The sequence below is a fragment of the Notolabrus celidotus genome, chromosome 18 (genome assembly GCF_009762535.1).
Source record: "Notolabrus celidotus isolate fNotCel1 chromosome 18, fNotCel1.pri, whole genome shotgun sequence".
Taxonomy (NCBI): Eukaryota; Metazoa; Chordata; class Actinopteri; order Labriformes; family Labridae; genus Notolabrus; species Notolabrus celidotus.
The window spans coordinates 16178899-16203923 of NC_048289.1; the positions used below are offsets into that span (position 1 = coordinate 16178899).

At 41.0% G+C, this 25025-nt stretch overlaps 1 protein-coding gene across 2 annotated transcripts; it reads left to right on the top strand.

The window, feature by feature from the left end:
• Positions 1-1715: 1715 nt before the first annotated feature.
• Positions 1716-23089, top strand: LOC117830023 (speckle-type POZ protein). Of its 2 annotated transcripts, none has more exons than XM_034707908.1 (10): positions 1716-1847; positions 12575-12787; positions 12878-12999; positions 13927-14078; positions 14173-14300; positions 14397-14574; positions 14745-14800; positions 17924-18046; positions 18230-18372; positions 21378-23089. In XM_034707908.1, exons 2-10 carry the CDS (start codon positions 12710-12712, stop codon positions 21520-21522), a joined length of 1125 nt encoding a protein of 374 aa, XP_034563799.1. In that variant the 5' UTR covers positions 1716-1847; positions 12575-12709; the 3' UTR covers positions 21523-23089. The 2 variants fall into 2 exon arrangements, with proteins under 2 accessions (XP_034563799.1, XP_034563800.1); XM_034707909.1 differs by lacking the exon at positions 1716-1847 and adding an exon at positions 1895-1938.
• The last annotated feature ends 1936 nt before the right edge of the window (positions 23090-25025 follow it).

The window sequence follows — 25025 nt, forward strand, 5'->3', positions numbered from 1 at the left end:
TCCACCACTGCGTACTTGACATACTGGCACCATGTTTAGATATTCAGAAAACTGTCTGCAGTTGAAAATTAAGAGCGAGTGTCTTTGTTGCTCACAGAAGAGTTCATTTGCAAAAACAGTTAAAGGCGCTATGAGGAGTTTTGAACTGGCTGAGAAACAGACTGAAACTGATACTGATGCCTCTTCATGACCTTCAAAAGCAAACAAGACCATCAGCAACAACAGGCTGATGCCTGCTCTGTTGACATTTGTAATGCCTGAAACTGCTGTGAGGGTGTAGGTGTCAGACCGGATGATTGACATCTCAGTTTAGAAACAGCATTTGTTCGACTGTTTTGATGGAAAATAATCACATTGCGTGATGAATTTGACAGTTGGAAGACAACAGGATACTGTTTTTGTTGAAAACACTACTTTTGCATGTACAGAACAAGAGATAAGAGGTATCAGTTAGTCCACAAGGGGGCGCAAAAATCAATACGAATCAAAAGTTCCTCACAGCAGCTTTAACTCACTTTTGAAAAATTTAATAAATGTTTCAAAAAACATTGGTAACATTTGGTATGATCAATCAATTTTCAATTCAATTCAAATTTGCTTTATTGGCATGAACAACGAGATGTTATTGCCAAAGCACATACATTCATACAGTACATTATATATATTCACAACACACTACACTTACCATATATACATTAATCACACACCATATTCATTACATATTATATTCATCACATACATATCAACCATATATTACATATTTTATATGCATTAATGAACGATGGTGTCACCTATACAGCATATCTCAATGTCTTCACCCGATGCGGCGCGCTCACAAAACCTCCACCCAAAATCAAACACCATGGGATGGTGCATCCCTCAGGCTGTGACAGGAAGACACATATTTAGCAGCCAGAGGAGCTGCTGACCCTTCCCCCAGGAGAACTGACAGTTTCTCCTCTGGGGTTAATGTTGGGAAGTTTGGTACCATTTTAGTAATTTCCCTGTAGTGGGAATCTCTTAGTAAAGAGAACTTGCTACAGTGGAGGAGGAAGTGCATCTCTGTCTCTATGTCCCCTGTAGAGCAGTGAGCACATAGATGCTCCTCTCTGGGCAGCCATGTCTGCCTGTGTCTCCCTGTCTCTATAGCCAGCTGGTGGTCACTCAGCCTGTATTTGGTCAGGATACGTCTTTGTTTTGTATCTCTTACACTGTACAGATATTCAGATAATTTATAATCACGGTTTAGGGTCAAATAACAATTAATTCTACTTTGGGTCTTTGTTTGGTTTCTCCAGTGTTCTAAATATAGATCTTTGGAGTGCTTCGTGATGAGTTTAATTTGGTTGTGTTTTGGATCAGTGCTGATTGGAGTCTGGCTGATTAGTTTCTCACCAGCTGACTAAGGGGACAGTTTTCAGGGTTAAAGTTTAATCAGCTACGGTTGGGTGGCTTTGACTACATCAAAATGACTTTACTAATCAGATACATTTCGAAAATGTAACTTTATTAGGAATCTATATCAAAAATAAATATGCTTTTTGAAAATTTATAAAAATCTGTTTTTTCAAATGAACTCTTCTTGAAAAAAACTCAAAATAAGGGCGTTAATAGTGATTAACGTCAACGTCTTCATATAGGGGGCAAATAACTAATTAGATAACATGTAAAATGTCTCTTTACTGTATATGTTTGTATATGTTTGAGCTGTGATATTCCTCCGAGACAGCAGGGGCACCTCTTCTCCACAGCATCCAGTTCTGCCCCTTCAACAGACAGCTAGCCTGCTAGCAAACAACAACAGGAGATCCCGGACTACAAGCGTTATATTTAAACCCAACACAAAGGTAAGAAATCGATACGTTAAACAAGAAGCGGTGATATACTGTTAGAATTTCTAAAATAAGACAGTAAAAGGTGGAGTGTCGTTTATTTATGGTGAGTTTAGCCGTCCTTTTGGTTTGGTTTAGGTGAGCTGCTACATTAATGGGACTAGCTAGTCTGAGTTAGCTCCCTGCTAACGTCAGTGTGTCTGGATTATTTTGTAGTTTGACTTTTACGGTATAAGAAGACCTTGTTGTTAGCTCCTTATGAAACCGGTTTCCTCAATGGGACACCGGCTTTAACGAGAGGCGTCAGTGAAGAGCCAACTTAAAAACATGGCACAGTTATTTCAGTTCTCTTTATTGTTAGCAGGTTAACTACCTGCTACTGTCACCGCCTACATAGCTGCAAAGTCCGAGCTTCAGGTCCCAGCATGACACATTCAAAGCTTCAATAGGAGGATAACTTAAGATAAAAGTCCTTGAATATGTTCATTTGTAATTCGTGTATTTGTGGTTAGAAATGAGATGTAATTAGTAATATTAAAATCCTCCTTTGGCCTCTTGTCATATGATGTTTAAATACAACTATATAATATCCTGTAGTGAATACATTCATGTGATATATTAGATATACTTCATTTCAGACCCATAGGTCCGTATCAGCACAAGGGTAATATAAAAGACTACAAATGAGTAAAATACATGTCAAGCAAGAAATAAAAAGATCATATGACAACAGTTCACACATTCATTTTTTTTTTAGAAATATATTTATTAGTTTTGTTTTTAACAGTTCAAACAAAGCATATACACTTGGCTTTCATATATATCATGGTTAACATTCAAGTTAAGTTAATACAGGTGTCAGGCCCAGGATTCACAATGTACATTGCAGAGGTGCAAAAATAGAAGAAAAGAAAGTAAAGGAATAAATGAGAAAATAAATAAATAATAATGCTAATAATAAAATGTTGTGTCTATACAGCACAAAGCCTCCTGTAAGAATAGTGGAAACATTTAGCCCAATATATACCAGGAGGGGTTCCCATGTTCTATGGAAAACATTGTCTCTGGAATGTAGTTTACATGTTAAGTAGTCCAGTGGGACATATTCAAGTATGACTCTCTGCCATTGTACCTTGGCTGGGACCCTGTCTGTAATCCAGTTTAAAAGAATACACTCCAGAAATTGTATTCTTTACACATTCATTTTGATTAAAGCATAAAAGAGCATTTGTCCCAACGTTTCCAAAAGAAAGAAAAATACCTTGTGTCACTTAATGTGGGCTGAGTAAGCTCCCTTAAAATTTCATTTTCTGAATCAGCTAAGTGACACATACATTTATACATCAAATGTCTCAGTACAGCATGACATGTAGGGACATTGTTTGATACAAACATAAAACCTGCACTGGTCCATCTTGGTAGTTTAATGGAAATTCCATATGCATCATATGCTACCTGAAGCTTTTTCATTTTAGCTCTACTGTTACTGCACCACAGATGGGAAGTATAAAGAGAAGTAGTAGTAGTAGATACTTTTAGTATTAGAAAGTCTGTTTGGAGAAGTTATTTTAAAATACACAGAACTCGTCATGATACCCTGTCATCTATAGCCATCTGGGCAGAAGGCATACCTGCCAACATTGGATAGTGAAAAATAGTATCGTAAAATCAGCCTATACCCAGCAACCCTGTCCATATATGACCCTAAACTGCAGATTAATACATTTAATAAAACAGATATGTAAGTCAAATACTTTGACTGTCTCTTAATTTCAAGGTTTGCAGTAAAATATGGCAATGAAAACATAAAATTGAAAAAATCCCTGTCTTAAAAATATGACAAACTTCATCAACATGTTGAAGAGTGAGAGAAGAGTGAGCCACTGCAGTGAGGATAACACACACATATTCTAGGTAGAGTGTTTGCGTTGACACCATATTTCGATGTTATACCATTATAGTATTATTTCAATACAGTTTTGAATGCAGGAGTCTCTGTAACATGAATCTACATCTGTGTGCTTTTTAAAGTCATTTATCTGGGTCCTTTAAATCATATTTATTACCTACAGCTAAATGTTATCTGACCTACAGTAACCTCTGCATCCTCAGCCTCTGCTGCTTTCTGCTCTTTATTTAAAGAAGGAAGAGATTTCCTCTGCATCTCCACCTGAGGTTATCAGGTAGAGTTTAGTGATTTAATAACTTCACCTGTGATATTGTGATCGTTACACTGTCAGCACTCTGTCATCAGATTCACACAGCTCTAAACTCTTATTGCACGTCACAACTTAAGTTATCTAGCAAGAACAGGGCAAAATCACTTTAATGAGGGATGGATCAAATATTTAAACAGAGCAGAAGTTTGTTGAACTAATAACAATTCATCTTATAAACACTTCAGCAACTGGTGTCACACCGCTACCTGTCTCTCGGTGTCTGATGTATGTCAGATTTTTTGGGGGTTTGAATATGAGGCTCAAGTAGAGGACTTCTTGAAAAAGAAGTTAAGGGAAACTCATTTGATTGGCATCAACGTGAAATAGGGAGATTTTCGGGAGAAATAACTATTCAGGAGTACAGCGGGAGAATAAGTTAAAAAGCGGTGGACTCCCATCTAAATCGGGAGTGTTGGCAGGTCTGGTTTAAATACAACTACATAATGTCCTGTAGTGAATACATTCATGTAATAGTTTTAGTATTAGAAAGTCTTTTCGGAGGAGTTATTTTAAAATACACACAAACTTGTCATGATACCCTGTCATTTAAAGCCATTTGGTCAGAAGGGGATACAATAGAGTTTCATAGGAACCTGAGTTTGTGTTTCCTCTTTATAGTGGTGCACCAGTGGATGAGCTATGAGTCAGTTTCACTGGAATGAGACCAGCACCACACCATTTACTGAAAGGTCTCTTCAATCTCTTAGGCAGACAGACAAGAGTTGAACGCAGGAACAGTAGCAAGTGTTGTTTTTGAGGACATTTAGCTGTAAAAAAAACAATTGATATTGTTGTTTCAAGATATACATCTTTATGTAAGTAAAGCGTCCACAATTAATTCTTATTTTGCTTTATTGTAATTTATGAGAAAAAACTCGTATGTTAAAACACACAACAAATTTCTTGTCTTCAAACAGATGAATGATCGAACTTTAAAGCAGTTGAAGCCAAATTGTCCGACCTTTGTTATAGCAGCTTGGATGATGGGCGTAATTGCATTAACAGTCTGAATGAAATTTTAATGATCATTGCAGGCTCAAAGAAACCAGTGTTTGTGTTTTGCACTATGACTCACAAATTAACATATTTATTGTGATTACAGTATAATGTCTTTTGAAAACATTAATGACATACATTTTGGAGCTTTAGTGACGTGGCCATTGATATAATAGAGCTGCACCTTTCTTAAATTACACAGCCTGAAGCAAAGGCTTTCTGCCATTGTGATGTTTTATACAACAGTAGTGTCTTTAACTGTTTATCCATGATTTTAACTGACTTTTCCATCAGGTTGTGACTTTGGCGTTGTGTAGTGGTGGGCATATTGATTCTGTGGTATATTGATATTTACACGCTACTCATTTGAGTATCGATTACTCTAATAAAATATCGATACTAATTAATAAATGCAAAATAAAAGCGCATGTGTCACCTCTGATTCCTTTAGGGTACCTTACTCCAAAGTTTTGTACCGACAAATTCAGAGACATCATGATCACTAGAGGTGTGAAAAAATATTGATACAGCATTATATTGTGATACTTTGACCTCCAATATGTTATCGATATTTCAAGTCTTAATATCAATATTTTTGTAATAATAAAAATTCACATTTTAGCCGAGTTGGAACTATACAACTAAAAGTTGTTTTCAATCAAATAGTTTTGACTTAATTTGTCCTTTCAATGTTGAGTAATATTGTGTGATTTACATATACACCATCCCTATTTTTTCTTAAGGCTGATTTAAACTTCTGCGTCTCCCCTACGCAGCAGGGGCTGACGCGGACATGAGCCCCACATACTTGTGCGTCGGTGTGTCCGTGTCGCGCAGCAATACTCCGCCGAAACGCCTGAGGGCAGTGCGGTCTCTCTGATAGCCGGCCGCCTGCTTCCGGTCCCGCTACGATCTCTGTTTACTTTTCCACAGAGTTTCAGAGCGTGTTATGTTAATCTACAGCTGATACATGTTGCTGTTTATCATACAGACATGATTACATGAAGAATAGAGAGGAGGAGATGAAATACACGGCCGATGTGCGGCCGATGTGTGGCCGATGTCCGGGATCCCGGAAGTGTTGTAAATGCGGGAAAGACAAAGCCGCCGAGCGGACCAATCACAGAGCTTGCGGTCTGCGTCGGCTCTACGGGGAGTTACATTTTGGAGGAGGTGCACGTCAAGTACGTGCGTAGGCCTCGGCGTAGGTACGGGAGCTACACGGACCCCCTGCGTAGGGTAGAAGTATAAATCAGCCTTTAGTATTTACGTTTACCGGAGGAAAACAGACTCCAGTTCCTGCTTCTTTTATTTTCGGTTACAACATGGAAGACCACACAATAAGTACAACTTTCGCTTTGATTTTGATTATAGTTTTGAATAAGCAGCTCGACACAAACATACTGCTTAACACTTTCGTCAGCTGAGGAGGAGAAGAGAGATAGACGACCGGAGAAGGGAGGCGGAAGACCGGACTTTGGCGAATCAAAGCTGGTTAGTGCAACAGCTGCTCTACCTCAGCCTGAAATATGTGCCCACCGTGCGAAATATGTGCGTCATCACGATAGGACAAGGGAACGAGCATGCGCAGAAAGACCGGAATTAAATTAAAGCGGAATGAACGTATACATGATCGAGGAATTATTCAATTTGGATTTAAAATCAGAATAAACCAGCCACTTACTTCGAATTTAAGTTTAATTTGGAATGATCATTTTCATTCGGAATTAGTTGTTTACCGGGTCATTTTTAATCTTTTTAAAGAGGATTTCATTTTTATTCTGAATTAAAGAGGAATTGAAAGTCTCATGTAAACGTAGTCATTATGTCATTCCTGTCTCTGGGTTGCAGTGTTCCTGTTGGGTTATTGTGGACTGTAATTAAGATTATCTTTTGAGATTGAACCAGACAGTTGATGTGAGATTGGCAGAGACTTGCTGTGCAAAGCAACATGATTAACCTTTGATGTAAACAAAGTGATGAGAGTGGAGGTTAAATTATTTAAGTTCAATTCGTAATGGTCATTTTCATTTGGAATTAGGTGTTTACAAGGTCATTTTTAATCTTTTTAAAGAGGATTTAATTTGTATTCAGAATTAAACAGGGAATTAAAAATCTCATGTAAACGTAGCCAATGAAGCACCACTAAACTAAACACTCCAAATCAAGAAACAGTTCTAGTGTATTTCCTCTACTCCTCAGACCCCCCTGGGAGCTTGTTTGAAACCTTTAATACTGGACTAACTGGACTTCTTGCTGTGCTCTGCAGCCTGTGTGAGTGTCTGCCCTCAGAGGTCAGCATGTCAAATGTTACTGCTGGCGAAGGTGTGCGTCAGGTGACTGGAGACATTAGATATGCATTGAGCTCCCTCCTCTCTTTAACCTCCGTGTCTGGGGGCTTTAGTGAGGAAGTGCAGGCAGGAGGTAAAGCCTTGGTGCTAATGCTCTTTTTGCCCCGTCAAATCCCTTTCAATGTAATTGTGGGAAGGCACAAAGTCAGGGATGAGAGCGAGGCGAGCCGATCGCTGGAGCAAAATCAATAGTTCATACCTCTGTGAGATTGAGTTTTTAGGAAAGGAGGAGCCCCGTGACCGAGGCCGGAATATGAAATCGTTGCCACAGAGGCCCAACACGCGCCGTGCAATCGATCCCGGGTCCCTGTACCAATTATACTTTTAAGGTTTGTCTCTGGCTTACTGCAGTCCTCAAAGACCGCAGCTTTGGAAATAGACATTGTGTTCACTGACACTTTGACAAGGGTTGCAATTTTTGTTATCCCCCTTGGATATTGGTGTGTGAAATGCCTCCATGCCTTCAGTCTTTAATTTAGAGCAGAGATTGATTTCTCTTTTTCCTCGTGTGGGAGAGTGAAATGTCAGAAAAAAAATCTTTGTGGTTATAACCTCACTTATGTATCATATCCAAACACGTACATCTTAATTTTCTTCTGTCCTGGTCTTACTCTAAATTTTGGCTAAAATGATTCTCCCAAAGCTGCTGGGATTTTCAGTCCTCACTGGATGAATGTTGGGCCAACAAATGCTAACCTGACTCTGCATAAAGATTTAAATTACGGGGAGGTTTAAAGGTTAAGATATTTCATTGATTTTTGTGACACACTCCTGTTTGGTCATTTTTAAATGCAACCCTTCAATGATAAAAAATACAATATATTTACTATTGCACAGAGAATGATCGCACAGGTAATATTTAGATGTATCCAAGCAGCAACCTCCGGCTGCGAGAATTGAAGCCAATGCGGAAGTGTTAAAAAGACTTGACTGACAGGCTGGAACACTGTGGCTGTTGGCGAGGAGGCTCAAAGCCCGCCTCTTTCCGTCACACTAGCTCAACAGCAGTTTGGTTGACTTCAGCATTTCCAATATGGCACCGGCCAACGATTGGCTTCAAAACAGCGCTTCAGAAACAGATGGGTGACATCACGGATACTACGTCCATTATTTATACAGTCTATGGATGTATCTGATTAATGTCTAAACTTTTGGATGAATTTTAAGGCGCCATTATAAATAATACTTAACCTGTCTTTAGCTCCTGTTTATGCTAGTTTATATATAGATGGGATGCACCGAAATGAAAATTCTTGTCCAAAACGGAAAACCATAAATGAGGACACCAAAGCCGAAAACCGAAACACAGCAAGAAATGATTATGCCAATTATGAGTAGTATTAGTAGGGAGTAGACCATGCATTTTCTGTTTGTGTTGCACAGGCATTTTCTAGGCCATTTATTAGCAGACACTTGAATCTAGTTTGTAGAGCAGTTTGAACACACTGGGTTAAAAGTTATAGACAGAACTGTTAAAAATGTTACAACTGTCCCAGGTCTCCCCTACCATTGCATTTATGGCTATGACTGTGTCTAGACAGCGAGGGTGCATGCCCCTCATCTGGTTGAGAGAGATGAGTCCTTTTTTCTGCACTCTGCTCTCCTTCTCCTGCGCTTCTCCGTCTCCAAGCGAATTTTCCGCATCCATTGCGGCCTGGATCATTTCTTGTGCGTGCTGCTTTATTCCCACATCCAAGTAATGATCTTTATAACGCGGATCAAGTACAGCCGCGATGAAGTGCAGAGGATCTGAATAGATCTCAGTGAAACGTGTGCTGACAGACTCTAAGAGTGTACTTTTCATTGTTTTCACTCCGTGGTCCGTCTCAACCTCTTTGCTTAGAAGATGCTTTAGTGCTGCAATTAAAGGAATAACGGATGCAGACATGTTGACCCTTATCCAGACAAGCGCGTACTGGCCGTGGTTTTAGCTTGCGTTATCACAAAATTCTGTTTCGGCCGGGTTGTTTCGGTGATAAAAGTCTTTCGAACGAATACCGAAAATGCACTTTTGGGCCATTTTCGGCCGAAGTTTTCGGTGCATCCCTGTTATTTAGTGATTTCAGAGACATATTTCTTATACTGATACTAACAGCACGTTGTGTAAAGGATGGGAGCAAAACTATTATTTGTCCCCCTTAATATTTTCTTCCAGGTTGGTTTGGCAACACCTGTGGTTAATGTGCTAACAGCACTCCTCTTCCAGTTTACTAAACAAACATTTAGTCCTCATGAAGAAGTAAGTCAACAGTATAAAGACTCTGTACTCAGGATACAGTGACGTTTATCTCCTGGAGAAGTTGGACATGTACAGCCTTGTCTTCTTCAGCCTCTGACAGTTTTTGATGATGCAGAAAGTTCAGAAAATGTATCATCAATACAATAAAAGCTGACTCATATTTTACAAGTTGAATCCACAGGCAGGAGTTGTAGGAAGAGTTAAGATAAAAGAAGAAGTAGCCTGATACAGCTCTGCCACTGATGAAAAGTAAACATTGAGACTATAATCAATCCAATATTTGTGCTGAGCTTCACACCGCCATGCTTTAGTAGAGCATAGGCATTGAATAGCTGTTAGTTTTAAAAAAAACATTTTTGTTTTGATTCAGGTTTTTTTTTCTCTAAGTTTGATGTTGAGGAGGAAACAGTAGTTGCTATAGATTGAATTCAGCGTCTCCCTGTCCAAGAAGCTGTACCTGAGCTTTCTCTCTTACCTCTTTGATATTCTTTTGTCTCCATCTAACCACTTCTTGTGGCGATTTATCTCTCCGCCTGCTCCCACGGACGCTGATCTATCTTTCATTCGCCACCTGTTTTTCCATTTGGCTGCTCTATCACTTTAACTTTTCATTTTATCTCTCTTGTAACCCTTTTCTTTTATCCTTTTTTGTTCACTCCATCTCCCCGGTTGACATCTAAGAATCAAGAAAAGTGGTTCGGTCCTGAAACTGTGATAAAGCAATCTTTGTTTTGTTTAAGCTTGGTTAATGTAATGTAATGTACGCTCCACTGAGGTCACTTTAAATTAAATTGTGGACTTAAATTAAGACAGATACGTACAGTGATAACTTTCTTTTGCTCAAGAGTTTTCTCATTTGTTGCTTTGAGGAAAGGCGTCTTTTCTGAGCCATCCAGCTTGTTATCTACTTTGAATGTGTCTTAGCAGTATCACTCAGTTCCTGCAGAACGTAAAGGCGTATTATTCATGTTTGAACAGCATGTCCACTCAAGAAAGGTGTTTTATTGGACTGTGCCGGCAAGTGTGCCTCTCTGTTGCTCATTAGAATATACCAGTGAAGAGCATTCAAGTGTTACACGACATTACAGAAGGGATGTTTCGTACCAGATTTAAATTGGGGAGCAGAGCCTGACCTTCGTAATACTGACACACTCCCACATTTTAAATCCAAACTCAAAACTCATTTGTTTAAACTGGCTGACCACAACTCCATAGTCCATTCTTTTAAAACTTTTTAAATTTTATTTACTGTTTGTTATTTAAACTCTGTTTGTTTTAATATTGTAAGGTGACCTTGAGTGTCAAGAAAGGCACCTATGAATTAAATAAATAAATAAATTGGCATATCAGATATCAGCAAAAAATCTAATATCGTGCATCCCTATCGATAATGTCGACTAAGCGTTGCGGCCCTAGCCTCTAGCTTTTAAAAAGTAATACCGGAAATAAATTAGTCTCTGATTCAAAAAAGAAAATCATCCTAATAGATCTGAAGCAGTTTTATGTCATCCATTAAGAAATGTTCAGCTGATTCAAGGGAGTTTAAGAGCTGTTCAGATAAATAAATGTTCTCATAAATGTGTCACAAAGTGTAACTCACAGCCTCTTAGCAGCATCCCTGTACGTTGAGGGTTTAGGGTTCCTCAGATAGGGGGCAGAAGGCTCACTGTTTGTCACATCACATTTTGATCTATATTTAATTCATAGACGGAGGCATTAAAGTCTCCAGATGTGAGAAAACAGAGCAGATGGATGAAGGGTTAGAGGAAAGGTGAAATAAAGAAACAGTAGGGGGAGAAGTTGTCACAGATGAACAGTCTGAGGGTCCTGGTGAAGAAGCTGAGAAGTGTTACAGAGGAGTGCAAAACAGTGTGAAAACAGTGCAGCGTTCAGGTGCTGACCTTGCAGCAGGATGAAAAAAAAAGCGAATGTTCCTGGCTTGGAGTCAAGATTAGGTCCAGTGCTGGTGGAGTAATTTGTCCTTATCTTCTTCATTATGTGTAGAAATGAGGGCAGTACAATAGAATCCTTTATCACATAATTAAGCTCAGACTCTGACCTGTGCGTCTCCTAGTCTGAGAAGGACAACTACTTTTGTCCTTGTTACCCTCATTACCACTCAACCTTGTCTCATGTGATGGACAAGTCATTTTTCTCCATTTGGTGAGAAATGTGTCCAGTATGAGTCAGGAGGAAAGGAAGTTTGTTCATGCAGGGTTAATAATTAGATTTTCACTCCACTTTTCTGTGCCGATCACATGAGGTGATGCCTGTATGCTTCATCCTTTCTCAGTCGTTGCAGAGACAGATGACAAAAGTCAGAGCTTTATTAATAGATGAAATATTTAGTGGCATTAAAAGGACCGGTTTATGATCTTGCAGAGCGCCTGGATTCAAGGTTGACTAACATAAATACACTTTATGATCATGCTGTTAAAGTTTGTTCAGAGTTTGTGTATTTGGAGGAGGGAAATGTGCCCATAAATCTGCTCAAACTGCCACTGTGACTTAAAGCTAATTGTGGAAAGTTTGATTCTCTCAGGAGCTCCGACCCCCCCGTCACAGTCCTGAGAGGTAGCTTGTTTATTTACAGTTCATTTTTGAGACTTAATTGCGATTGTGGTGGGTATTGATCTCAGAACGGGGCCGGGGCCATCGATCTTCTGCTGTCCCCCGACGGGTCAGGGACAATTCATCCAGCCCCAACAACACCACAGAGCTGCACGCAGACAGGGTGGCCAGATGAATTAAATGATATTCAATCTTAACTGGATCAGTAAAAGATACAGCGCCTGTGTTTTGCATCCAAATGAGCTGAGTGCCGTGTTGCAAACGGATTCTAATGTGTTGGATTGTCTGCCTCTCTCTGCTTGAAGTTCAAGATGGGATGTAATTTCCAGCCTGATCAATTATCACTCTTGCATTGTCTGCTTCTAGGGGGCAAACTGCTTCCATCTGGCGTGCACTGATGCAGATGGACGTCAGGACTGAGCATTGACGAGTGGAAGCGACAGACTCCTCCGCCTCCGCCTCCTCACCCTCTTGCCCCCAACACCTTCTGTCAAGCTGGCAATGTCAAGAGTCCCGAGTCCCCCTCCCCCTGCGGAAATGTCCAGCGGGCCTGTGGCCGAAAGCTGGTGTTACACTCAGGTGAGATAACCACAGCAGACTCGGTTCCACTTTTATCTGTGCCCCCCAAAATGAATCAAGTGTTTTACTGAGTATGTGTTCCTTTGTTAGATCAAAGTGGTGAAGTTCTCTTACATGTGGACCATCAACAACTTCAGCTTCTGTCGTGAGGAGATGGGCGAGGTCATCAAGAGCTCCACGTTCTCCTCTGGGGCCAATGACAAGCTGAAATGGTGGGTATCCAATGACCTGATATTCACTGTAGGCATTCTGTCTCCTTAACTTCCCCATGACATGACTGACATGAAGGTCTTGTAATCTGGGGGAGTATTTACTTTCTTTATCATGCAAAAAAACAAGACATAAGACCTAAAACTCTAGAACTCGTGAAAATCTCAGTACTCCAACTCACACGGGACTTTCACCAGATCCATGTCCGGTCCGTCTCCGATCCGCTGCGGTCCAGCTCCGTGCTCTCTCGTCCGTCAACACTGGCCGGTTGTGTTTTCGGAAGGCAGCACGGAGCAGGACAGCCGGACAGCTGGAGTCATGTGACCAAGGTTTTTCACGTGGCAATCATTGAATCAAGGATTCTCCTCTTCCTCTCCTCGCCCATGTTGACTTTATCAGCCTCTGAGAACCCCTGACTGGATGACTCCAGGCCGGCCTCCACTCTAAATTACCTTATTTTTGTCACAGTGAAGTTAAAAACGATCTAACGATAACACGGAGGGTTTTATTCGGAAAATTAACCATGTTTTAATTTTGTTTTGGTGCCTGACTTCCTGTCCCACTCCATCTGCTCTGTGCTGAATTGATGCGTTGTGTTCCGGCATCCGGCAAAAATAGAAGTCTTGCGTATCTGATCCGTTGCGTTCCGACCTGCTGAATCAGAGACGCAGCGGATCGGATCCAGTGGGGTTAACACATTGACTAGAATAAAAAACAGATCTCAGATCAGATCTGGTGCCATGACGGATCGGAGACGGACCAGACACAGATCTGGTGGAATTTGGCCTTTAGAACGAGACATTCCAAAGAGAGAAGTTTCCTGATTATCACAGCAAAAAAAGACCTCATTAAAACAAAAACTGTTGCTTTTTTCTCGTCACATTTTAGAGTACTAGAGATGCTAACTTTTAGCTCTTCACTACCTCCAGGTGCTTGAGGGTGAATCCTAAAGGCCTGGATGAGGAGAGCAAAGACTACCTGTCCCTCTACCTGCTGCTGGTCAGCTGTCCGAAGGCTGAGGTCCGCGCCAAGTTCAAGTTCTCAATCCTGAATGCCAAGGGAGAGGAGACCAAAGCCATGGGTGAGTCTGCCGAGTCCTAAAGAAAGTCAGATTCTGCATGTTACATTTAAAAAAAAAAGTATTTTTAAGCTCATGTGACTCGTGTGTCCTGCAGAGAGTCAGAGGGCGTATCGCTTCGTTCAGGGGAAAGACTGGGGCTTCAAAAAGTTCATCCGCCGAGACTTCCTCCTAGATGAGGCCAACGGTCTTCTACCTGACGACAAGCTCACACTCTTCTGCGAGGTGAGCTTTCTAATCCCCTTTGTTTATATGTTGTTGTTTTTTTCATCATAGTGTCATTTACTGACTGACATTTACTTTCTCTCCTCCCCTCCTCAGGTGAGTGTGGTGCAGGACTCTGTCAACATATCCGGTCAGAACACCATGAACATGGTGAAGGTTCCTGATTGTCGGCTAGCAGACGAGCTGGGCGGCCTGTGGGAGAACTCGCGCTTCACAGACTGTTCCCTGTGTGTAGCCGGTCAGGAGTTTCAAGCCCACAAAGCCATCCTGGCAGGTACAAACATGAGATAGTGTGTTTTCTTGCTTTACCATGTGTGTGTGTCTGTTTGATTATCCATGTGATTATTGGTTCGCCCCTGGTTGTTGATCTGCTTGATCCCACTATCACCCACAAATTAACATTTCTCCTGTCATGATTTTCTGTGCGTGTCTCTCTGCTTTCAGCACGCTCGCCTGTATTCAGCGCCATGTTCGAGCATGAGATGGAGGAGAGCAAAAAGGTGAGCCCAAGCTCCCAAAGCTTTTTTTATTCTTAGAAATAAATTCATTTTGTTCCTCTGTGGTTTTCCCCGCTGTGCTGAGGGTTTAAAGTGAGTGAAGGATTGTGTGCTGTCAGACGGCCGCAGCACAGAGCTGTTTGGCGAAACTGAATGATAGCGCACCTGAAATGAAATTGTCCTGCCGTACTTGAGGGTCAGGATTCATCCTTCACTGACAAAGCTGCAGAAGCAGAGAATTGCTTTTTCTCATTTGTGCACATGTGACTGTAAGAAATGAAATTGCGGGAGAGGCTGCCCAGATGTTTTCTGTTTTTCAACACCAAGGCCGTTTTAGATTTCATGTTTGAGACTATTGAAGGAAAGTTTTACCAGTCATCATCAACATTCAAATTGGAGACTGAACCATTTTGTCAGCTGTCAAGGACAATACAAAGTATTTAAGTGTTTAATAAAACAGGTTTGAAATATAGAAAGTATCACAACACGTACATCTCCTTTTGTGGGAATTATTTTTGAATGTGTTGAACTCATGACAACATGATTCAGATTCCAAGTAGTCCTGTTTTTTAAATGCAAAGAGTTAAGATATGAACTAGATCACTGTCCCCATATGCTGCAAGGTTAAATCAGCTGTTCACACATTTTCTCTGTGTTGACTGTTGACCAAAAATCACATCTTGATATTTTTAAGCTGAATGGCGATCAAGTGGTGACCTCTGCCCGCAAGAATTGAAGCCAATGCGGAGGTGTTAAAAACCGCAGTTCCTACTATGTGACAGTCCGCTCTCTTCGGCTACTCTTAATTTTGTTTTATTTTTGAGAATCACAAGAGGATGCTCCCCTGTTCTTTTGTTTATATGTTACTGTAATAGAATTACTTGAGAACAAAAAACCTTGGAAATGCATTTTTAGGCAGTACTTTTCTTGCAAAGTAGTTTATACCACCCAACTGCTACCATGGGCCAATGTTTTTTAACAGCTGTTTAAAGCTGTCCTGCTCCTGTTCCACATTGGGACCACGTCTTTAACAATATGATAGATCACTGCCTCGCTAATAACACCCCACTTTCTTTTCATTAGGCACCGCACAGGCGAATGAAGTTTGTAACATGGATTGTTTTGGTGCAGGAGGCTTCACCTTCTGGGTTGCAGGATGCAGTTCTACACACTCTTTGTATTGCACTTAGTGGCGCTGTGTAAATGGTGTAATAAGGTGCATTTCGACCAGGAGTTCCGGGGTCTTTTAGTCCTCAGAACTACTTTCCCTATAATTAAAAGGTTCCTGTGCCCCCATTGTTGTCTGCGTTTCGACCGCGGGCTGAAGTCCCGGGTAGATTGTGCAAATCAGGCCAGTGACATATGGAGAAAAAAAAAAATGTAATAATATTTTGAAATCTTATGAAAAACTAAACAAGTATGCATTCCCAGGAACTCCCTCTGTGTTTCAACAACTGTGTAGACTCCACAAACACTGTTACGTTCAACCGAAAGGCCCAGGACCTTTGAAAAGTACTACCCCCCAAAGCAGGGGTCTTTCAGGGGGGAGATTATCTACCCCTGAACTAAATGTAGACCCTGGTTCCTCCAGCCGAAACGCACTTAGTTCAGGGGTAAAGTCCCTACGGTCGAAAAATGCCTACCGATTGGTTGTGCTCAAACTATTTGTTGCATTCAGGACTTGTAGTTAGTGAGCAGGGGGAGATGCAGGTTTTTTTTTAGTTAAAGTTTTGTGCAGAGGGAGAGAGGTGGGTCAGGGTGAAGGAGGACAGATGGTGACAAGAGAAATAGGGGAACTGGCAGTCTTGTCTTACCCTAAGTCTCTTTTAAAAATGTGTCAATATATATTAAAAATTCGATATCTAGCCCAGCCTTACCACATATATTAAATGAGAAGCATTCATAAAATAATTTAACCTCCACTCTCATCACTTTGTTTACTTCAAAGGTTAATCATGTTGCTTTGCACAGCAAGTCTCTGCCAATCTCACATCAACTGTCTGGTTCAATCTCAAAAGATAATCTTAATTACAGTCCACGATAACCCAACAGGAACACTGCAACCCAGAGACAGGAATGACATAATGGCTACATTTACATGAGACTTTCAATTCCTCTTTGATTCAGAATAAAAATGAAATCCTCTTTAAAAAGATTAAAAATGACCATGTAAACAACTAATTCCGAATGAAAATGATCATTCCAAATTAAACTTAAATTCGAAGTAAGTGGCTGGTTTATTCTGATTTTAAATCCAAATTGAATAATTCCTCGATCTTGTATACGTTCATTCCGCTTTAAATTAATTCCGGTCTTTCTGCGCATGCTCGTTCCCTTGTCCTGTCGCCATGACGCACATATTCTGTGCTGGTGAACACATATTTCAGGCTGAGGTAGAGCAGCCGTTGCACTAACCGGCTTTGATTCGCCAAAGTACGGTCTTCTGCCTCCCTTCTCCGGTCGTCTATCTCTCTTCTCCTCCTCAGCTGACGAAAGTGTTAAGCAGTATGTTTTGTGTCGAGCTGCTTATTCAAAACTATAATCAAAATCAAAGCGAAAGTTGCACTTATTGTGTGATCTTCCATGTTGTAACCGAAAATGAAAGAAGCAGGAACTGGAGTTTGTTTTCTTTCGGTACATGTAAATACGTCACGCCTGCCCCTGTCCAATCAGAACCTTTGCCAGACCTTAAGCGGAATTGAATAAAGATGATTAAACAGGTTTTCCATGTAAACCTCCATTCGGAATTACTATTTTCATGTAAACGCGAAGGATAATACTTAATTCTGAATTAAAAAACATCATGTAACTGTGGCCACAAGTGAGGAAAAATTCAGAATCAGGCTTATTTTCATGTCAGTTTTACATCACAGGGAAATTCTGATGATGCCGTGCTACAGACGATACATAAAGAGGAAAAAATGTGATTGTGTAGAAACATCAGTGTCAAATCAGGAACAGATTGTACTCACTGCAACAAGTGACATTGTTCCAGCCCCATCAGTAGGAATGTGATTTCTCATAGTTACTAAACTAGAGCTGTGTTCTTCTGTCATGTTAGCTCTGTTCATTGATTTGTACAGTGTCATGACAGCAACCTCGCTGTTCCTCTCCTGTGTCTGTCAGAACCGCGTGGAGATCAACGATGTGGAGCCGGAGGTCTTCAAAGAGATGATGTGCTTCATCTACACAGACAAGGCTCCCAACCTGGACAAGATGGCCGACGACCTGCTGGCTGCAGCAGACAAGGTACATACAACAATCAGAGACAGAATATTAATATTGAGTTAACATTTCTATCTTAAAAACTGCTTTCTTTGTTGTATGTCTAACAGCACAGACTGATGTTTCAGTGCTGACTCCATCCTCAACAGTGTCCCCAAACTGTCCCTGAAACTCTCTGAACTCTGTTGTTGTGTCCTCTGTTGTCAGTACGCTCTGGAAAGACTGAAGGTGATGTGTGAGGACGCACTGTGCACCAGTCTGTCTGTGGAAAACGCAGCTGAGATCCTGATCCTGGCTGACCTGCACAGCGCCGACCAGCTAAAAACACAGGCGGTCGACTTCATCAACTAGTGAGTTCACACAGACAGAAAAAAAAAGAAAAAGAAAAACCCTCTTCGTCAGTTCTAATGAGGTCTCTGACACCTTTTTACAGACTCGTACATCCTCAAAAGTCCACAGAACGTTTTGTCTCTGTTGTGGTGTCTTTGTGTTACTTTGTGATGGTAGCAGGGCTCACTCTAGCCCTCTCGCCTCTTCTCTTTGTGTGAGAGATAATAATTTAGTTTCACACATCCCCTCATGGAGTGGACTGTCTGATTCACATCAAGGCTTTCAAAGGGATCGGGACAACCTGACTCGTCACTGTGTGTGCCGTCACCTTCAGTTCACGAGGATGATAGTGTGATAACTTTCAACGATTATCTGAATCTGCATGTTCAGCTCCCATTTTTTCTGTGCCTTATCTACTTGCAACAGATATTTTCTTTGAAGCTGAACCGGTTAGTTGATTCATCAGTTGATTTCTAGAGATTCCAGTTTTGTCTTTACTTTTCTTTTTTGGAATTTCTTTGTCGTACTCAAAACTGTTGCATCCTCGAGGTAGAGTCAGAGGTTTCTCAGGATGTCATCGGTAAAGTGAAGGTGGTTGTGACTTCCAGTAGATAGGAAACAAAGATAATAAGGATAACTTTATTGCTCCCAGATCCATCTCACAGTCATGTTGAGGTTTGGTTCTGCTTTATAAATTAAACTCATCCTTTTTTTGAGCTTTTGTCTCAAGCTGCTGCGTTAACATGCTGTTATGAAGTTGACACTTTGAATTCTATTTCCAAGGACAAAAAAAAGTCTAAATATTTTCAGCTTTGTTGATCAATAGCAGCCAAAGGCCAAGAATGGTAGGAATATAAATCTGCTACAAGAATGTAAATATTAAAAAATCAGACAATTCAATTTATATTTTTTAAAGATTGTGAACTGTTGGCCTTAAAAATTAGGAGACAAAACAGGGATTTGATTCTTCAAGACAAAAAAAAAAAGAGAAAAACGTGAATCATGTATGTTTGTAAAAACAGATTTTAAAAGAACGGGGTACTAAGCTGCTCAAAGAAAGACAGAGAAGAGAGTTGAGTTTAAACCAAGCGGCAACCTCCGGTCTAAAAATATGAATCCAATGCGGAAGTGCTAAAAGCTGCAGTTCCTCGAGGATCCGCTTGAGGCTGGCTCCGGAAGTACCGGAAGTCACATACACATGAATGGGAAAAGGCCGATCTCTACAGCAGAAATAAACATGTTTATAGCCTGGTACAGAAGATGAGTGTAGTCTGGATAGCTCATTTCTCGATCGGCACACACTGTAGGGTTTTTTTTTTTCTAACGCAGCAATTTTGAAGGTATTAAGATTACGAGTCTTCCAATGAGAGGCACAGCTGACTTGATTGACAGGCGGGAACACTGTAGCTGTTGGCTAGGAGGCTCAAAGCCCGCCTCTTTACGTCACAATCGCTCGACAGCAGCAATATGGCTGCCGCCGCCGATTGGCCTCAAAACAGCGCTTCAGAAACACATGGGTGACGTCATGGATACTACGTCCATATTTTATACAGTCTATGGGTTAAACCTGTTGTTTAAAATCACAACAGTGAGCAACCATTGTTTGCTGTCGGTTTTTTAGCAGGCTAAAGTTATTTGATACTTTATCTGCCTGCTAATGACACTGCACTGCAAGAGATGCTGTTCTTATGATCCAGTTTTGTGTAGCGTTTCGTTTCTGCGTGTCTTTGCAACACAGGCTGTATGAAACTTTGGGTCCAGGTGTTCAGAGGAAGAGAGAAACAGAGAAAGAGAGAGAGGACCTTCAGTCAGCCCTCCTCAAGTAAAACATTTCAAAACACAACCTTAGGGCATCTTTGTAAAAGCGTGTTATTCTGTCAAGAAATCAAAGCATGTAATAGACAACTGACCTTATAAAAGAATAAGTAGATAGATGACACAACCTAAAAGCAATCTGGAGTAATGGGTTTTTGATATCTTTAAGAGACGTCCCCTCACCACCTCCCTCACCAGCACAATCAATCAATCTTTATTTGTATAGCGCCAAATCACAACATACGTTATCTCAAGACGCTTTTACAAACATGGCAGGTCTAGACCATACTCTGTTATATTTCCACCAAAGACCCAACATCAAGACAGGATAAGATCCAGCCGCCTCTTAAGAAAGGACTCAGTCTTATCTCATCTTAATTCACCATGAGCATTGCACCTTGCAGTATTTAGCTAGTTACAGCATCAAGGAAAAACTTCATTTTGACAGGCAGAAACCAAGCGGCAAGCTCCGGTCTAAAAATATGAGTCCAATGCGGAAGTGTTAAAAACTGCAGTTCATCAAGGATCTGCTTGAGGCTGGCTCTGGAAGTACTGGAAACCACATACACACCAATTAAAAAAAGACAATCTTTACAGCAGAAATAAACATGTTTACAGCCTGGTACAAAAGACGAGGGTAGTCTGGATAGCTCATTTCTCGATCGGCACACACTGTAAGGGGGTGAATTTGTTTCTAATGCGGCAATTTTTAAGATATTGAGACTTCGAGTCTTCAAATGAGAGGCACAGCTGACTTGATAGACAGGCGGGAACACTGTAGCTGTTGGCTAGGAGGCTCAAAGCCCGCCTCTTTAGGTCACACTAGCTCAACAACACCAATATGGCTGCCGTCTACGATTGGCCTGAAACAGCGCTTCAGAAACAGATGAGTGACGTCACGGATACTACGTCCATATTTTATACAGTCTATGGCAGAAACCTTGAGCAGAACGAGACTCATGTTAGACAGCCATCTGCCTCGACAGAGCACAGTTTCATTCAGTGGGAAACACTGGGAGCTAATTGTGCAAGCTGATACTTGTCTTGTCCAAAAACAAAATTTCCAGTCTTATACAATTCCAGATAAATTCTGTTCTATGTTCTGATCAATACAGCCATCAACAAAGAATGTATCAGATTACTCGTGGTTATATATTTGTGTTATTCTAGGTGATTTTCTCTGAACTGACACGTTTTTTTGTTTTTCCAGTCACGCAGCAGAGGTGATGGAGACAGCAGGTTGGAAGTCCATGGTGGCGTCTCATCCTCACCTGGTAGCCGAAGCTTACCGTTCACTGGCCTCGGCCCAGTGCCCCTTCCTCGGACCCCCACGCAAGCGCCTCAAACAATCCTAACAGCCTCACAGCGAGGCTTCTACATGTCTGCATACACACAACACGCAAACACACACAGAAACACACAGAAACCCCCCCTCCTCAAACACACAGGGACAACCCTCCCCCTTTGCTGTTACCTACCACACTACCTACCTACAGCCTCCCCTGAATCTCCCCCTTCTGCCCCATCCGAACCTGCTGTATTAGTCTTGTCTGAAGACGGAAGGAGGAAGAAGGAGGAGGAAGAGGAGGAGGAGAAGATGGAAGAGAGGGGGCAGGTGGGCTCGTGAAGTGGATGTTTGTCGTTTACAAAAAATCCTCCCTTTCTCTCCTCGGCTCTGGCTTAGTGAGGTCTGACATTGTGCTGTTCCCCGACTGTGAAGTCCAATCCTTCGACATCCTACTAGTTCCTACTTTGGGATCCGTACGGGAGGAAGAACTGGACACAGCAACCGAATACGAGCCAACCGTCTACAAATATGGAGGCTTCGAGGACAAGCGTAGATAAACTTCAGTCTCACTGGCTATTTTATCAGAAGGCTTCTATTTGAAGCCATCAGAGGCCCCGAATGAATGGACTCATGGGACTACAAAAAAAGAAATGGGCCTGTTAGTGACAAACTAGAAGCCCCCTGAGAAAGACAACCAAGGGCTAGTTAAAAAAAAAAAAAAAAAAAAGAAGCAGAAATGGGACAAAATCATCAAAATAATTCTCCCAAAGAAAGTTGGGAAACATTGCACTAGAGCCACAGGTCACCCCTTGTCAACCCTTACCAGCAGTAAAGTAGAAATACTGTAGGCAAGCACACGGACTGAAGACCCAGCTGGACCACCAAGAACAAGAACCCTTTAACAAGATTGATCCGAAAGTGACAAAAGTACATCTACTCCCATATATCTGCTTCATCTGCGTCTGTTTTCTTGTTCTTTTTAAACCTGAGGGGGGAAGATCAGCGTAGAAAGGATACAGAAAATAGCAGCGCACAACTGGATGTCATTCTTGGGGAAATTGTATTTTGTCTGTGGATCTGTCTTCGTAGCCCCTTGAGAGTAAACGTCCAAGGCGTCAACTGACAAACCAGGAGACAACAAACAAGAGGGAACCAATAAGCCGAAATAATTTTAGGATTCAATCAGGCATGGTAAAGTTCTCTTATGACGGATTTCTTATTTGTTCTTTTTTTTCCTCAGAAGTGTCATTTCTATTTTTTTCATAGGAATTTGTACAGACACAAGTGTTTTTGAAGCTGTGTAAGTAAAACAAAAGCATTTTCCACCCTATAATGAAAAATTAAGTGGACAGATGTTTTCTTTGCAGGCATGAAGACTGAGGGGGAAATTAAATTGAAATGAACACGTTTTAATGTTCAGAATCGAGCGAATGTGAATACAATGCACACAGAGGCTAACCACATGACAAACATTTGAAGTTATTGTTTTAAACCTGGAGGAAAATGGTCATCGATAGAAGGAACCGTTGTTGTTTCTTTCCTGTAGATATCGCTGGTTATGAGAAGTGACACTTAGTTGTTGCCATTTTTTGTTCCCAAAAGAATAAACCACAACTATTTTGTATTGAATGCAATGCAAAGTTTGTCTGTGTATTTTCTTTTCAGATTCTCCTACAGGGAGGGTTTTAGCTGTTGTCAGAAAACAGCCAATATGCTGGGAGCGGGTAAGTGGTTGTACTGCTGGATATGACCAAGCGGCAACCTCCGGTGTCAAACGATGAAGCCCATGCGGAAGTGTTATAAACTGCAATTCATCAAGAATCCACCTGAGGCTGGCTGCAGAAACACCGGAAACCACATAGACATGAATGGTAAAAAGACGATCTTTACAGCATTAATAAACATGTTTACAGCCTGGTTCAAAAAACTGCTTGGCTCTACGAAGCTACACTGTACGGGGGATGAATTTTTTTCTAACACGATGGCTCAGAAGAGTTTTTACCCAAATAAGGACCTGACTGACTTGACTCCCGGTCGGGAACACATAGCTCCGGCCCTACAATGTAGCGTCACGAGATCCTATGAAGTTTCCCTCTACGGCAGCTGTTAATCAAGATAAGATGAGATACTCCTTTATTCGTCCCACAATGGGGAAATTCATGGAGTTACAGCAGCAAACAAAAAGAAGAATTTCAACAAGAATATATATAGGAAAGAAATGGCAGATTGGCCATAATTCTCCTGTCAGCCACCTCCTCCACGGGGTCCAGGACTGAGCTGGCCTTCTTCCCCATTGTGTTCAGTCTCGCTCTCCTGTATCCATGTCCACCCACATCAGGTGTAATCCTTCCAATGTGGCGTTCGTCAATCGTTCGTCAAACAAAGCGAACCTGGAAGTAAAACCTTGTTTTTTAAACTCTAATAACTAACGAAAAAGAAACCTTTCATAAAAAAGAGGCCTTGAACACAAAACAGTCAAATAATAACTACATATCACCACAGCATACGGATGTGAGAAACATTTGTAACACGTGTATTTATTTTTTAAAGTTTGACTGCTCCCCCATTCAAATGAATGCCATCCACCAGGGGGAGCAGATTTTGTGGAAGCTTCACCTCCAGCCGAGTGAGCTATACCCCTGGACGAAACAGGCATAAATACCTACCAATGGTAATGTTAGCTGTGAAGAGGTTGAATGCTATTGTAAGCTGTCATCTAATGGTAGATAAAGGGATATTAATGTATGTCATATATTTTATGTTCATAGTTTTGAGAAAGGTACACTAGAGTAGACATCATGCAACCATTGCAAAATTATTTTATTATTATCAGCTTGAGTTTAAGTTTGGAATTTTTCCTGTCCTCCAATAGACTGACAGATACAACCTGCACAAAATATTTTCGTATAAAAAGAAAAAAACATAGTTACAGTTTCATAACATAAAGCAGATGATTTATGTAAAAAGTGACAAAGTCGCACTATTATTATCTGTTACTGAAATATAACAAGAAATATACAGTATGATGTTAGTTGGGCATTAGTGATGATTTTCTCTAACCGTAAACGCTATACTTGCAAATCTCAACTGTTAACCCTTAACCTTATTTCACCTCGGTTGTTGCTTGCATTTACACAAACTGTTTCACCTGCAAGGTCCCTCTAGATTAGAAGAATTTGTGAGATATCCTGAGTGGCGTGGCGTGTCAGGTCTTCCTTATTTTGAAAAATCACTGACACACTTGGGACGTCTGGCCGGTGTCTGGCAGTGTAAGGGATCACTCACTGAGGTCGACTGAAGTGGCCCATGTGCAACGGTTCAATCGAATCTATGCATGTAGTAGAAAACAACTTTTGAACCACTGTCTATTTGGGTGCCGTTGGCCTAGCTATTTAACCCTCCGGGGTCAAATTGACCCTTTTCAAAGTTAAAAAATCAAAAAAAAATTGTTAAGTATTTTTCGCTATGAAACCTCTTCTGCTTAGTTTTAATTAGCATAAACAGCATATAAATGAAAACGGCTCATTTCACACATTTACAACCCCCCCTGCATGTTTATATTACATAGAT

Bases quoted from the DNA above. Each gene is read 5' to 3' on its own strand.
- LOC117830023 (XM_034707908.1), top strand. From the start codon at position 12,710: ATGTCAAGAGTCCCGAGTCCCCCTCCCCCTGCGGAAATGTCCAGCGGG. The intron at 12,788-12,877 runs GTGAGATAACCA...TTCCTTTGTTAG, and splicing joins AAAGCTGGTGTTACACTCAG to ATCAAAGTGGTGAAGTTCTC. The intron at 18,047-18,229 runs GTACATACAACA...CTCTGTTGTCAG, and splicing joins TGCTGGCTGCAGCAGACAAG to TACGCTCTGGAAAGACTGAA.